The sequence below is a fragment of the Anopheles gambiae genome, chromosome 2, assembly GCF_943734735.2.
Source record: "Anopheles gambiae chromosome 2, idAnoGambNW_F1_1, whole genome shotgun sequence".
NCBI lineage: Eukaryota > Metazoa > Arthropoda > Insecta > Diptera > Culicidae > Anopheles > Anopheles gambiae.
The window spans coordinates 60,403,636-60,419,164 of record NC_064601.1 but is presented as its reverse complement, the minus strand read 5'-3'; the positions used below and the strand labels follow the sequence as shown (position 1 = coordinate 60,419,164).

Below are 15,529 nucleotides of genomic sequence, written 5' to 3'. Positions count from 1 at the left end.
AGAAAATGTTGCCAGACAAAAATCAAATTGGATTAAATTTGGCATGCAACAAAGTTGCAACAAAGCGCTAGCTGTCAAAATCCATACACTTTGCAGGCAACAATGTAGCGTGCAACAAGATTAGACCAACGCCTAAGACACTGGTCTAATCTTGTTGCGCGCAACATTGTTGCTGGCAAAATGCATGTATTTTGACAGCTAGCGCAACTTTGTTGCTGGCCAAATTCAATTAAATTTGATTTTCGTCTGGCAACATTTTCTATTTACCTTGGACATGGTAATCGGGTGTATGCAATGACACAGCAGTGTGCGTTTTGTTGACATCCACTAAATTTGGATTTTAAGCATTTATGATCAATTTTTTAATGTTTATTTTGTTTTTTCAACACTTTATTCAACAAGTGAATGATAAAAAAATAAACTCTGAGCTGTTAATAGGCAATTTTTTGACGCTAAACAATGTCAAAGCGAAATGTTGCCAGCAACATTCATAGACCACCTCAGCGAAATGTCTCCGAGCAACAATGTTACGCGCAACAACATTAGACCGCTGCCTAAGTCACATTGAAAGCTTGTGTAGTGATATTAAAACTTCAAAATACCAAAAAAATATATGACTTGTGGTTTTTTGTAGTTGCTTAGAGTTTTATTGGTCGATGTTCACTCGGGCAGCGTTTCCTCTTAGATCGGACTTTTCTGAATAATCCTAAACCTCAACTTATCCTTAATTTATATTCATTCGTTCGCGCCAAAATTCCTTAATCATACTCCTCATTGGCTAATCCTAATTATCGCCTATTTTACTATTTCCTATTTCCTATCTTATGCTATTCTATTCTATCCTACGTGTAACCTTAATTGTAGTTGTATGTGTGTAAATATATATGTGCATAATTAAAATCTAACTATGTGTATGTGTGTAAGTGTATATGTGTATAATTTAAACCTAGCTAGCTATAATTATTCTCTGCGCGTTTTGCCTATCTTGCAGGCGCTACACCTCCCCCCTTTAGAAATGAAAAGCGTATGCTTTTCATCCCTTAATTAATCTATTTTTATGCACTGTACTTAGTTTATTTGTATTTGTATTCTTTATTGTACAGTTAACATTATCTAACTTTACTACTATGTACGGTCCTAAGTATATCGGATCTAATTTTTTTCTATTTTCGTTTTTTAGATAAACCGCATCTCCTATTTTTATGATAAGGGGGTTTACATTACTATTTGCTCTAATCTGTCTTCTTTCTTTTTGCTCAATGAAATTTTTACGCGCTATTTCGTTTGATTTTTGCAATTTGAATTTAATTTCATTAAAATATGCATCATAATTGTATACTGGTTCAATATTACCATGGCATAAATCTTGGGGAAGAATTGCTTTTTTTCCAAATATTAATTCGTATGGGCTATAGTTCGTATCTGTATGAGGTGTTGTGTTATAATTAAATTCGTAAAATTTTAGCCAATCATCCCAATTGTCACCATGCTCATTTGTAAATGCTCTTAAGTATTCATTGAGTGTTCTGTGGTTTCTTTCCAAGGAACCTATGGTTTCTGGGTGATAGGCAGTGGCAAAAGTCTGCTTGATCCCCAGCAACTCCGCTACCTTTTTTAATACCTCGTTATTGTATTCAAGGCCTTGATCCGATTTCATCTCAAGAAACTTCCCGTATTTTAATATGCAGTTCTCAACCATGGCCCTAGCTATCGTGTTCGCTTCTTTGTTTTCTGTTGGAATAAGAACAATGTATTTCGAGAGTTCACATTGCATTGTAACGATGTATCTATGATTTTTATTGGTTTTCGGCAAGGGACCCACTGTGTCTATACAGACTACTTCGAAAGGCTTTAAAGGTGTAGTCGTAACATCACTTTTTTCTTTTGTATGTCTTACGATTTTGTTTACTTTACATACTTGGCAGCTTCTAACGTAATTTTTAATTTCTTCATTCATATTCTTCCATTTATGTTTTTCTCGAATTTTGAGGTATAATCGATACTGTCCGACATGTCCTCCCGAAGGTGACATGTGATAGTTTTCTAAAATATTTTCTTTTTCCTCCTTTCTTGAAATCCATTTTGGTGGAATAAAAGCAATGATATCTAACCCGGAAATGGCATTATCTGCGATTTCCTTTATGGTGTGAAAAGAGTATTGCCTGAATAGAGAATCTTCTAATGAAATTGTAACTTTGTCACGATTGTATTCTTTTGCTATTTGGTGTACTTTTAGAAGAGCAGACTCTAGCGCCTGACTTCCATCTTCATTACAATTAATTGTTGTATTTCCTAACTCCTTGTTGTAATTATTATTGAAAACTGATATTTTGATTTTGCCATATTCTGTTTTTGATAGGATTTTCAAAAGTTTGTTTACTTCTGTTGGGTTTTCTGTTTGCCAAAGTGTAGGTTTAGTTATGGAATCTTTTTCACCTTCGTTTAATTCTGGAGGAAGTTTGAAATTGTTCAGTCTTGTCATTGCTCTCGTTTTTACTGCTAGTAGTGATTTATCATTTGTTTCGTTTGCATTATTCTTTTGCATAAGCTTCAACTTGTCTGAATCAATGACAATTCTCGATAGTGCGTCAGCTCCTGTGTTCGTTTTTCCTTGCACAAATTTCACTTCAAAATCAAATTCCTCCAGGTCTAACCTCATGCGTGTTAATTTTGAAGTAGGATTTTTCATGTTGAATAGATATACCAATGGTCTGCGGTCGGTTCGTACATTAAACTTTTTCCCAAAAATATATGGTTTGAAATAATTTACTGCCCAATGTATTGCTGTTAGCTCTTTTTCTATAGTCGGTTTAGATTTCTCTCCTTTAGTAAAACTTTTACTCGCGTATGCAATAGGTAGGTCATTACCATCTGTTATCTGCGATAAGATAGCGCCACATGCTATATCGGACGCATCAGTAGTAATGATAAACTCTTTCTCAAAGTTTGGATACTGTAATATAGTAGGTGATACAAGACTTCTTCTAAGAGTGTCGAAAGCATGCTGACATTAATTAGACCACGTGAATGTAGCTCCTTTCTTTAGTAAATTATTTAGCGGTCTTACCAATTCAGCAAAATTTTTAACGAACTTGCGATAGTAATTACAAAACGCTACAAACCTTCTAACTTCATCCACATTTATTGGTACCGGGTATTTTTTTATCGTTTCGAACTTGGACTCATCGGGATATATTATTATTATTAAGTTTTCTAGATGATGTTGCATTGTGCAACCCGTTATAATAATATCATCTATGTAAACAAAAGCACTCTCCGAATTAAGTCCCGCCATTGCTATCGTTATCATCCGTTGAAAGCTATTAGGGCTTATATTCAGCCCAAAAGGGAGTCTTGTAAATTGATAATGGCCTGAAGAAGTTGAGAAAGCACTATATTTTCTAGAGTTCTTGTGTAATGGTATTTGGTGAAACGCGGACATAAGGTCCAAGGTAGTAAAATATTTTGCTCTTCCTAATTGGTCTAATATATCATCGATTCTAGGTAGCGGGAACTTATCAGGCATTATTTTTTTGTTCAACTGCCTGTAGTCTACTACCAATCTCCATTTTTTTTCGTTATCTCTCGATTTTTTTGGTACCAATAAAATTGGTGAATTTTATGGAGAAACCGAATGCTCTATTATATCATTTTTAAGCATATTATCAACCTGATTTTTTATCTCGTCACTTTGAGAATATATTTGCTTGTAATTTGGAATGTAACATGGTACGTTATCTTTCAATTGTATCGATTGTTCGTAAAAATTATTAATTGGGATTTGATCATTATCGGTGCAGAAAATATCATGGTACTCGGATGATATTTTTTCTAAATGAGGGATTATATATTTAGGGACATTCTGACTATCGATTTTGCTCAATAATGTTTTTATTTTAGATTCATTTGTTTTAGAGCTTTTAAATTTAAAATTTTTCTGAATATAATTTTTGAGAGGGTCAATCTGTGGTTTAAATGAATCCTTTCCAATATATACATTACTTTCAGTGGTGTTTACAAATTTTACATATTGGGTTTGTTTTGATACCACCGAGTTGCCACAAAATACTCCTGGTAATATTTCGCTCGCAAGGACAATAGAGTCTTCAACGAGGTCGGGCAAATTTATCCTTCGAATAACCTCACTGCGTAGAGGCAATATGAAACCATCATTAATACTATCTTCAATGGCTGATTGTAACACCGTTACAATTGAAATTTAAAAGCCAGTGCTCATAATCTATAACATATCTATGTTTAGTGAAAAAATCTCTTCCCAAAATACCATCCGCTTTGATATCTATTTCTGCAGGAATGATATGAAAAGTGTGGTTAATTGAAGCATTTCCGAATGTTATATTAGTGCTAGTAGTTGCTAATGTTGATACCGATTCGGTTGTTATGCCCGTTAAGTTTATTCTATTTTGCGTGTAGACTTGCTGTGTTGGTTTTATTTTATCAACTTTGAACAATGACACGTCTGCTCCCGTCTCGATAATTAATATGCTTATTTCACCCATTGCCATTTCTACTTTAATTTTGATAAAGTTGTTAGCATTTAAGTTTATCGCTAATGTTGACCATCGTTTGTAGGTTGAATGATTTCTTCTAACGCCTGTGGTACCCCTAAAAAATGTTCCTCTTCTGCAGCTTGTGTATTGTAGACTCTACGAGTATTTGTATTTGAAAATTGTTTTCTGAAAGAGTTATTGGGATATCTTTGGTTTTGGTATCTGTTGCTAGTTACCTGATTGTTACCAAGGGGAGCTCTATTGGAAAACCATCTATTATTTGTGTTTGGCTGGAATCTATTGTATGTGTTCGGTGGGTATTTATTACGAACGAATTTTCTATTGTCATAGTAGTTTCTGTTGAAGGCTAATATTTGTGGACCGTTGTTATTCCTTTCGTTTTTTAATACTTTCTCCGATGCATCTGAAACAGATGCGAATTGACCTGCTTTAAGAACAATTTTTGTTTCCTGATTATGAACTTTTTCAATCAGAGCATTAATCCCATGCTTTAATGTCATGTCATTTGCAACTTTTTCCGGAATGTGCAGCTGCAAATAAACGTTTTTTTAATTTTGTGCTGAGTAATTCAACCTCGTCACAAAGAGCTTTAGTATCCGTCTGGCGAATAGATTTCAATTGGCTTATTATATTATCTGGATTAAGTTTTTCTCGGCATCTGGACCGTATATCATTTATTAACGAGTCAAAATCGTCAATATTAGGCGGCAGTCCTAAGCGCGCCTTTCCTATTAATCTTGTTTTTAGGAATTTTACCAACATTTGTGGATTTTTTGGACATAACTCCTTTAGTAAATTTGAAGAGTCCACAAAATTTTCCAAACCATCTGTATTGCCATCGTATATTTGCACCAAAGCGGTGGCTGTTTTGATATCGAAAGTTTCCATTTTGTTTTGATTCCAACGGTTGAACACGATAGCTAGTTTTGCTAAGGTTTTAAACTTAACTTGAATTTTGTTTATTTGATGAAATTGTATGCGCGATTGGATATTGGCGTATGTGTCACTCGCTTCCTTCAAAATTCGTTTCAGCTCTGAAACAGTTTCCTGAATTGAATCCAGCTAATACTTGATTTTATCAAAACAAAATTTAGCGGAAACACTGTAATGATCAAGCAAACATCTGCGAAACTTTCTATCACCCGATAATTTTTTTTCAATATTTTTAAGTCTTATAATATTTTGATTTATTTTTAAGAGCATTGAATGAGATGTGATCGACATGTTATTGTTATATTTTTTTTGTTTTATTTATTTTTTATTTTATATTTTTTTTATTATTATTATTTTTTTTGACACCCAGATAATTGCAATATTTTTTTTTCTTTTCTTTTTTTTAGACCAATGCACAGTGGGCAACCACCATACAAACGCCGGGATGAAAATCAATTCCTCGTGCTATTGCAATTTATCTTCATTCAATACAATTGCTCTTACTATACAGGGTAGTCCTATACTAAAATCGTCAAGACAGCGAATAAAACTTAATAATTATCGCTCACAACATTGCATTATTGCGTATCAGTTAACAGCATCAATAATAATTGTTAGGAATTAAAACGAAGGCGGAATAAGTTTCTGACTGAAAACGAATTTTTAAAGTATTATGCACGAAAAAAGTTGTGTTTTTCATGGTTTGTTTGGAAAAGAGCCGATTCCTATCTTACGACCTTTTTTAAACTGGTTTTCCTCTCTTCAGCTTTGTTTTCTGCCTGTTTGTTTCAAATGCCCGTTTATGACAGGTAGTTGGATACTGGTGGTATATGGCTCGTACAACAACACGTTCACAACAACAAAATCGTTCGCGCTATTTTCAAGAAAAAGTTTAATAATTTTCGGGGTCGCAGATGGTCGCAGCTAATTTTAACGACAATGCGTAGGAAAATTGTTGATCTTTCCAATGATATACGACTCACGAGTGAAATCGAGTCGAATCATAAAAAAATCACTCTCCAAAATAAAAATATCCAAAAATTCAGCAGTGATGTTTGGTTTTCAATCATTTATGAACTTTAAAAACAAGTTTTTGCAAAATATTAAGACATAACATCAAAGTCTGACAAAAAACCTTTCCAACGACACATTGATTATCAAAATCTAACCACCATATACTAAAATATGATGGTTTATGTTCGGTCGAAAAATAGCTCAAAGTTGGGACAAAAAACCCAAAGTTTACACTTTGATGGCCTACATCTCAGTAAGTTTAAGATAAAAACGTGAAATATTTTGGTTTCAACTAAGTTTAAGTATCTATTTTAAGAAAATGATTATGGTGTAAACCTGCGATGAAGTTGGTTTTTCGATTTTTATACAGGCGTTTGCCCAATGTGCAATGGTAACACCCCAATAGCAATGTGCATATTGTAATGAAAAATGTAGTATTGTACGTTTCATAAAAAGAATTTAATTGAGCAATTACAAAAAAAATATTGAAATGGGTAAATTACAACTACATTGAGTGTGTAGCCTACCTTACTTTCTCATTTTTTTCACTTGATCCTTACTCCGTTTACCGCTGCCCGATCGATCAGTATAGCGTTATCTCGCTTTATCCGCTGCAAATCGCTGCTCGTGCTCTCACAGCACACTGCTGCACCGTCGCTCCTATCCACTGCAAATCGCTGCTCGCTCTCTCATAGCTCACTGCTTCGCCGTCGCTCCTTCACCGCACGCTGTATTGCCGTTTGATATCGGCTGCTCCGTTCTTCCTTCTTACATCTCACAACAACGTTATGTCTCTATCATGCAAACGACACTTGGTCACTTGTCGCAAAAGGTCATGCCGGTTCAAACTGTGATGCTTATCGCCGATGGTACGAAATGTGGCTTACTCGTACGTGCGATAATCTTGTCCGATCGAGGTCACTGCACTTAGATTACTTTACGCACGGTACCGTTAACTATCGCTGCGTTTTTTTTTCACCGAATGTTTGCTAGCATTCATAAAACTTTTCCTGGCCTCTTTTTTATAACCAGGATACACTCTCTCTTTCACTGCACCTTGATTGGTTGACGATACACGACAGGAGTTATTGTGCAAATTTCGTGAGTTTTCAGGAAATCCGTATATTTTATCACTGCACCTCGTTTGAATAACGATAGTTCGAGTTATCGTACAATTGTAGCGTTGCGCTGCACTCTCGTCTTCACTCTCTCACTCTTTCACGCTAAACATCAACGCAGATACCAGTATACTCTTCTGACCAGAAGGAATATTACGCACTCGCGAATTAGCTTTCGTATTTACGCGAGTTATTTTTTTATTATTTTTTTTTTGCATCACAGTTTCACACTTGTCATGGCGACCGTGATATTAAAACTTCAAACTACCAAAAAAATATATGACTTGTGGTTTTTTGTAGTTGCTTAGAGTTTTATTGGTCGATGTTCACTCGGGCAGCGTTTCCTCTTAGATCGGACTTTTCTGAATAATCCTAAACCTCAACTTATCCTTAATTTATATTCACTCGTTCGCGCCAAAATTCCTTAATCCTATTCCTCATTGGCTAATCCTAATTATCGCCTATTTTACTATTTCCTATTTCCTATCTTATGCTATTCTATTCTATCCTACGTGTAACCTTAATTGTAGTTGTATGTGTGTAAATGTATATGTGCATAATTAAAATCTAACTATGTGTATGTGTGTAAGTGTATATGTGTATAATTTAAACCTAGCTAGCTATAATTATTCTCTGCGCGTTTTACCTATCTTGCAGGCGCTACACTTGAAAGTAATTTCACAAACAATATTGCAGAGCAGGCCCGCACCATACCATGCTGGCGCTGCACTGTGCACAAGCAAGAGCAGGAAGCTTGCTACCTACTAGCAGAGAGAATGAACAAGTGTGCGACTTTCAGGTGAAGGGTATGTTGAAGCAGGGAGAGACGGTGGGAAATACGCGGAAATACGTGGAGATGAGAACGTGTTTTAGTTTGTACACGGATTATGCGCTATCACATTAACGCAAGTGGTGTTCACTTTCAACCAGCGCGAGTTAAAGTTTCGGACGTGGAATAAACGTTGTTAACTAGGCAAATGCCAATTTCTGAATAAATTAATTTATTGTTTCACCAACAAATGTTGGGTATATAAGAAAAAGGGAAGGTTTGGAGGGAAGTGTATCAGACTGCACCGTCGTGTGGTCCATCGTTCTCAATGACTTGTGGCACGGTGCGTTGTCTTGGTGGAACAACACAACACAAAAGTTGCTTGACAAAAGACGCTCTGTCTCACAAATTAATTGACATACCGACGTCAAATTTTGACACGAATCATTTAAAGGTTGGTACTATATAAAAAAATATGCATTCAATACTAGCGGCGCCATATATGTGTCAGACCGAGGACTTATCAGCCAACCTGTTATTTATCGCTTCCCTTACATTTTCGGATTGCTGGTTGTTGTTGTGACACTTTTCCTCTTGCTTTATGTACACTTTTGCATGCTATTAATTGAACTTCCTCTTTCCACATGCGTTTTATCATACTCACACTCTGTACACGGCTGGATGCTTCACCTCCTACAAATGTTGCGGTAACTTTCCGTTACCCTCCCTCTCGTTCTTCCTTCTACCCTTCTCGTTAGGCTATCCTCGACTGGTGCTGCGCGTGTACAGCCGGCGTCTGTCTGGAAATGACATCACGGGCTGGTGCTGCGCATGTTCAGCCGTATCCTTGGCGTCCTTGAAATGCGCTCTTCTACGAAAGAGCTATGTTGAAATTTGTTGATGAAAATTAACTAATAATTAATTCATGTGTTTTATTAAAAAAAAACAACTTGTAGTACCCTGGAGATTTGACCCCTAATTAGACCATAGTGCCGGATCGGAATATGACCATCACCGCGACAACTGTGCGATAATCCGAATGTCAAAAATAAAGATTATTCGTTTACGGATCGTTGTACTGACAACACCTTCAGCCTTCTGTTAATTCTTCTGCCTTTCGATTTTGTGCCTTTTATAAGTTCAACGTTTAGTTCAAATCACTCGCTTCCTTCAAAATTCGTTTCAGCTCTGAAACAGTTTCCTGAATTGAATCCAGCTAATACTTGATTTTATCAAAACAAAATTTAGCGGAAACACTGTAATGATCAAGCAAACATCTGCGAAACTTTCTATCACCCGATAATTTTTTTTCAATATTTTTAAGTCTTATAATATTTTGATTTATTTTTAAGAGCATTGAATGAGATGTGATCGACATGTTATTGTTATATTTTTTTTGTTTTATTTATTTTTTATTTTATATTTTTTTTATTATTATTTTTTTTTTGACACCCAGATAATTGCAATATTTTTTTTTCTTTTCTTTTTTTTAGACCAATGCACAGTGGGCAACCACCATACAAACGCCGGGATGAAAATCAATTCCTCGTGCTATTGCAATTTATCTTCATTCAATACAATTGCTCTTACTATACAGGGTAGTCCTATACTAAAATCGTCAAGACAGCGAATAAAACTTAATAATTATCGCTCACAACATTGCATTATTGCGTATCAGTTAACAGCATCAATAATAATTGTTAGGAATTAAAACGAAGGCGGAATAAGTTTCTGACTGAAAACGAATTTTTAAAGTATTATGCACGAAAAAAGTTGTGTTTTTCATGGTTTGTTTGGAAAAGAGCCGATTCCTATCTTACGACCTTTTTTAAACTGGTTTTCCTCTCTTCAGCTTTGTTTTCTGCCTGTTTGTTTCAAATGCCCGTTTATGACAGGTAGTTGGATACTGGTGGTGTATGGCTCGTACAACAACACGTCAAAATCGTTCGCGCTATTTTCAAGAAAAAGTTTAATAATTTTCGGGGTCGCAGATGGTCGCAGCTAATTTTAACGACAATGCGTAGGAAAATTGTTGATCTTTCCAATGATATACGACTCACGAGTGAAATCGAGTCGAATCATAAAAAAATCACTCTCCAAAATAAAAATATCCAAAAATTCAGCAGTGATGTTTGGTTTTCAATCATTTATGAACTTTAAAAACAAGTTTTTGCAAAATATTAAGACATAACATCAAAGTCTCACAAAAAACCTTTCCAACGACACATTGATTATCAAAATCTAACCACCATATACTAAAATATGATGGTTTATGTTCGGTCGAAAAATAGCTCAAAGTTGGGACAAAAAACCCAAAGTTTACACTTTGATGGCCTACATCTCAGTAAGTTTAAGATAAAAACGTGAAATATTTTGGTTTCAACTAAGTTTAAGTATCTATTTTAAGAAAATGATTATGGTGTAAACCTGCGATGAAGTTGGTTTTTCGATTTTTATACAGGCGTTTGCCCAATGTGCAATGGTAACACCCCAATAGCAATGTGCATATTGTAATGAAAAATGTAGTATTGTACGTTTCATAAAAAGAATTTAATTGAGCAATTACAAAAAAAATATTGAAATGGGTAAATTACAACTACATTGAGTGTGTAGCCTACCTTACTTTCTCATTTTTTTCACTTGATCCTTACTCCGTTTACCGCTGCCCGATCGATCAGTATAGCGTTATCTCGCTTTATCCGCTGCAAATCGCTGCTCGTGCTCTCACAGCACACTGCTGCACCGTCGCTCCTATCCACTGCAAATCGCTGCTCGCTCTCTCATAGCTCACTGCTTCGCCGTCGCTCCTTCACCGCACGCTGTATTGCCGTTTGATATCGGCTGCTCCGTTCTTCCTTCTTACATCTCACAACAACGTTATGTCTCTATCATGCAAACGACACTTGGTCACTTGTCGCAAAAGGTCATGCCGGTTCAAACTGTGATGCTTATCGCCGATGGTACGAAATGTGGCTTACTCGTACGTGCGATAATCTTGTCCGATCGAGGTCACTGCACTTAGATTACTTTACGCACGGTACCGTTAACTATCGCTGCGTTTTTTTTTCACCGAATGTTTGCTAGCATTCATAAAACTTTTCCTGGCCTCTTTTTTATAACCAGGATACACTCTCTCTTTCACTGCACCTTGATTGGTTGACGATACACGACAGGAGTTATTGTGCAAATTTCGTGAGTTTTCAGGAAATCCGTATATTTTATCACTGCACCTCGTTTGAATAACGATAGTTCGAGTTATCGTACAATTGTAGCGTTGCGCTGCACTCTCGTCTTCACTCTCTCACTCTTTCACGCTAAACATCAACGCAGATACCAGTATACTCTTCTGACCAGAAGGAATATTACGCACTCGCGAATTAGCTTTCGTATTTACGCGAGTTATTTTTTTATTATTTTTTTTTTGCATCACAGTTTCACACTTGTCATGGCGACCGTGATATTAAAACTTCAAACTACCAAAAAAATATATGACTTGTGGTTTTTTGTAGTTGCTTAGAGTTTTATTGGTCGATGTTCACTCGGGCAGCGTTTCCTCTTAGATCGGACTTTTCTGAATAATCCTAAACCTCAACTTATCCTTAATTTATATTCACTCGTTCGCGCCAAAATTCCTTAATCCTATTCCTCATTGGCTAATCCTAATTATCGCCTATTTTACTATTTCCTATTTCCTATCTTATGCTATTCTATTCTATCCTACGTGTAACCTTAATTGTAGTTGTATGTGTGTAAATGTATATGTGCATAATTAAAATCTAACTATGTGTATGTGTGTAAGTGTATATGTGTATAATTTAAACCTAGCTAGCTATAATTATTCTCTGCGCGTTTTACCTATCTTGCAGGCGCTACACTTGAAAGTAATTTCACAAACAATATTGCAGAGCAGGCCCGCACCATACCATGCTGGCGCTGCACTGTGCACAAGCAAGAGCAGGAAGCTTGCTACCTACTAGCAGAGAGAATGAACAAGTGTGCGACTTTCAGGTGAAGGGTATGTTGAAGCAGGGAGAGACGGTGGGAAATACGCGGAAATACGTGGAGATGAGAACGTGTTTTAGTTTGTACACGGATTATGCGCTATCACATTAACGCAAGTGGTGTTCACTTTCAACCAGCGCGAGTTAAAGTTTCGGACGTGGAATAAACGTTGTTAACTAGGCAAATGCCAATTTCTGAATAAATTAATTTATTGTTTCACCAACAAATGTTGGGTATATAAGAAAAAGGGAAGGTTTGGAGGGAAGTGTATCAGACTGCACCGTCGTGTGGTCCATCGTTCTCAATGACTTGTGGCACGGTGCGTTGTCTTGGTGGAACAACACAACACAAAAGTTGCTTGACAAAAGACGCTCTGTCTCACAAATTAATTGACATACCGACGTCAAATTTTGACACGAATCATTTAAAGGTTGGTACTATATAAAAAAATATGCATTCAATACTAGCGGCGCCATATATGTGTCAGACCGAGGACTTATCAGCCAACCTGTTATTTATCGCTTCCCTTACATTTTCGGATTGCTGGTTGTTGTTGTGACACTTTTCCTCTTGCTTTATGTACACTTTTGCATGCTATTAATTGAACTTCCTCTTTCCACATGCGTTTTATCATACTCACACTCTGTACACGGCTGGATGCTTCACCTCCTACAAATGTTGCGGTAACTTTCCGTTACCCTCCCTCTCGTTCTTCCTTCTACCCTTCTCGTTAGGCTATCCTCGACTGGTGCTGCGTGTGTACAGCCGGCGTCTGTCTGGAAATGACATCACGGGCTGGTGCTGCGCATGTTCAGCCGTATCCTTGGCGTCCTTGAAATGCGCTCTTCTACGAAAGAGCTATGTTGAAATTTGTTGATGAAAATTAACTAATAATTAATTCATGTGTTTTATTAAAAAAAACAACTTGTAGTACCCTGGAGATTTGACCCCTAATTAGACCATAGTGCCGGATCGGAATATGACCATCACCGCGACAACTGTGCGATAATCCGAATGTCAAAAATAAAGATTATTCGTTTACGGATCGTTGTACTGACAACACCTTCAGCCTTCTGTTAATTCTTCTGCCTTTCGATTTTGTGCCTTTTATAAGTTCAACGTTTAGTTCAAATCACTCGCTTCCTTCAAAATTCGTTTCAGCTCTGAAACAGTTTCCTGAATTGAATCCAGCTAATACTTGATTTTATCAAAACAAAATTTAGCGGAAACACTGTAATGATCAAGCAAACATCTGCGAAACTTTCTATCACCCGATAATTTTTTTTCAATATTTTTAAGTCTTATAATATTTTGATTTATTTTTAAGAGCATTGAATGAGATGTGATCGACATGTTATTGTTATATTTTTTTTGTTTTATTTATTTTTTATTTTATATTTTTTTTATTATTATTTTTTTTTTGACACCCAGATAATTGCAATATTTTTTTTTCTTTTCTTTTTTTTAGACCAATGCACAGTGGGCAACCACCATACAAACGCCGGGATGAAAATCAATTCCTCGTGCTATTGCAATTTATCTTCATTCAATACAATTGCTCTTACTATACAGGGTAGTCCTATACTAAAATCGTCAAGACAGCGAATAAAACTTAATAATTATCGCTCACAACATTGCATTATTGCGTATCAGTTAACAGCATCAATAATAATTGTTAGGAATTAAAACGAAGGCGGAATAAGTTTCTGACTGAAAACGAATTTTTAAAGTATTATGCACGAAAAAAGTTGTGTTTTTCATGGTTTGTTTGGAAAAGAGCCGATTCCTATCTTACGACCTTTTTTAAACTGGTTTTCCTCTCTTCAGCTTTGTTTTCTGCCTGTTTGTTTCAAATGCCCGTTTATGACAGGTAGTTGGATACTGGTGGTGTATGGCTCGTACAACAACACGTCAAAATCGTTCGCGCTATTTTCAAGAAAAAGTTTAATAATTTTCGGGGTCGCAGATGGTCGCAGCTAATTTTAACGACAATGCGTAGGAAAATTGTTGATCTTTCCAATGATATACGACTCACGAGTGAAATCGAGTCGAATCATAAAAAAATCACTCTCCAAAATAAAAATATCCAAAAATTCAGCAGTGATGTTTGGTTTTCAATCATTTATGAACTTTAAAAACAAGTTTTTGCAAAATATTAAGACATAACATCAAAGTCTCACAAAAAACCTTTCCAACGACACATTGATTATCAAAATCTAACCACCATATACTAAAATATGATGGTTTATGTTCGGTCGAAAAATAGCTCAAAGTTGGGACAAAAAACCCAAAGTTTACACTTTGATGGCCTACATCTCAGTAAGTTTAAGATAAAAACGTGAAATATTTTGGTTTCAACTAAGTTTAAGTATCTATTTTAAGAAAATGATTATGGTGTAAACCTGCGATGAAGTTGGTTTTTCGATTTTTATACAGGCGTTTGCCTAATGTGCAATGGTAACACCCCAATAGCAATGTGCATATTGTAATGAAAAATGTAGTATTGTACGTTTCATAAAAAGAATTTAATTGAGCAATTACAAAAAAAATATTGAAATGGGTAAATTACAACTACATTGAGTGTGTAGCCTACCTTACTTTCTCATTTTTTTCACTTGATCCTTACTCCGTTTACCGCTGCCCGATCGATCAGTATAGCGTTATCTCGCTTTATCCGCTGCAAATCGCTGCTCGTGCTCTCACAGCACACTGCTGCACCGTCGCTCCTATCCACTGCAAATCGCTGCTCGCTCTCTCATAGCTCACTGCTTCGCCGTCGCTCCTTCACCGCACGCTGTATTGCCGTTTGATATCGGCTGCTCCGTTCTTCCTTCTTACATCTCACAACAACGTTATGTCTCTATCATGCAAACGACACTTGGTCACTTGTCGCAAAAGGTCATGCCGGTTGAAACTGTGATGCTTATCGCCGATGGTACGAAATGTGGCTTACTCGTACGTGCGATAATCTTGTTCGATCGAGGTCACTGCACTTAGATTACTTTACGCACGGTACCGTTAACTATCGCTGCGTTTTTTTTTCACCGAATGTTTGCTAGCATTCATAAAACTTTTCCTGGCCTCTTTTTTATAACCAGGATACACTCTCTCTTTCACTGCACCTTGATTGGTTGACGATACACGACAGGAGTTATTGTGCA

The 15,529-nt window shown here is 36.2% G+C and overlaps 1 protein-coding gene across 3 annotated transcripts in view; it reads left to right on the top strand.

The window, feature by feature from the left end:
• LOC11175823 (rho GTPase-activating protein Graf) overlaps positions 1-14,942 on the top strand; it is a 189,343-nt gene extending 174,401 nt beyond the window's left edge. The window contains exons 13-15 of one of the 3 annotated variants that reach the window (XR_009764610.1): positions 5,873-8,820; positions 9,860-12,798; positions 13,837-14,942. Coding sequence is in view for 1 of the 3 variants with exons in the window: in XM_061641855.1 (XP_061497839.1) it covers positions 5,873-5,981 (109 nt within the window). In the remaining 2 variants the exon portion in view is untranslated. Of the gene's footprint in view, positions 1-5,872; positions 9,452-9,859; positions 12,799-13,836 lie in introns of those variants that run through there. The other 2 variants (XR_009764611.1, XM_061641855.1) reach the window with 2 other exon arrangements.
• The last annotated feature ends 587 nt before the right edge of the window (positions 14,943-15,529 follow it).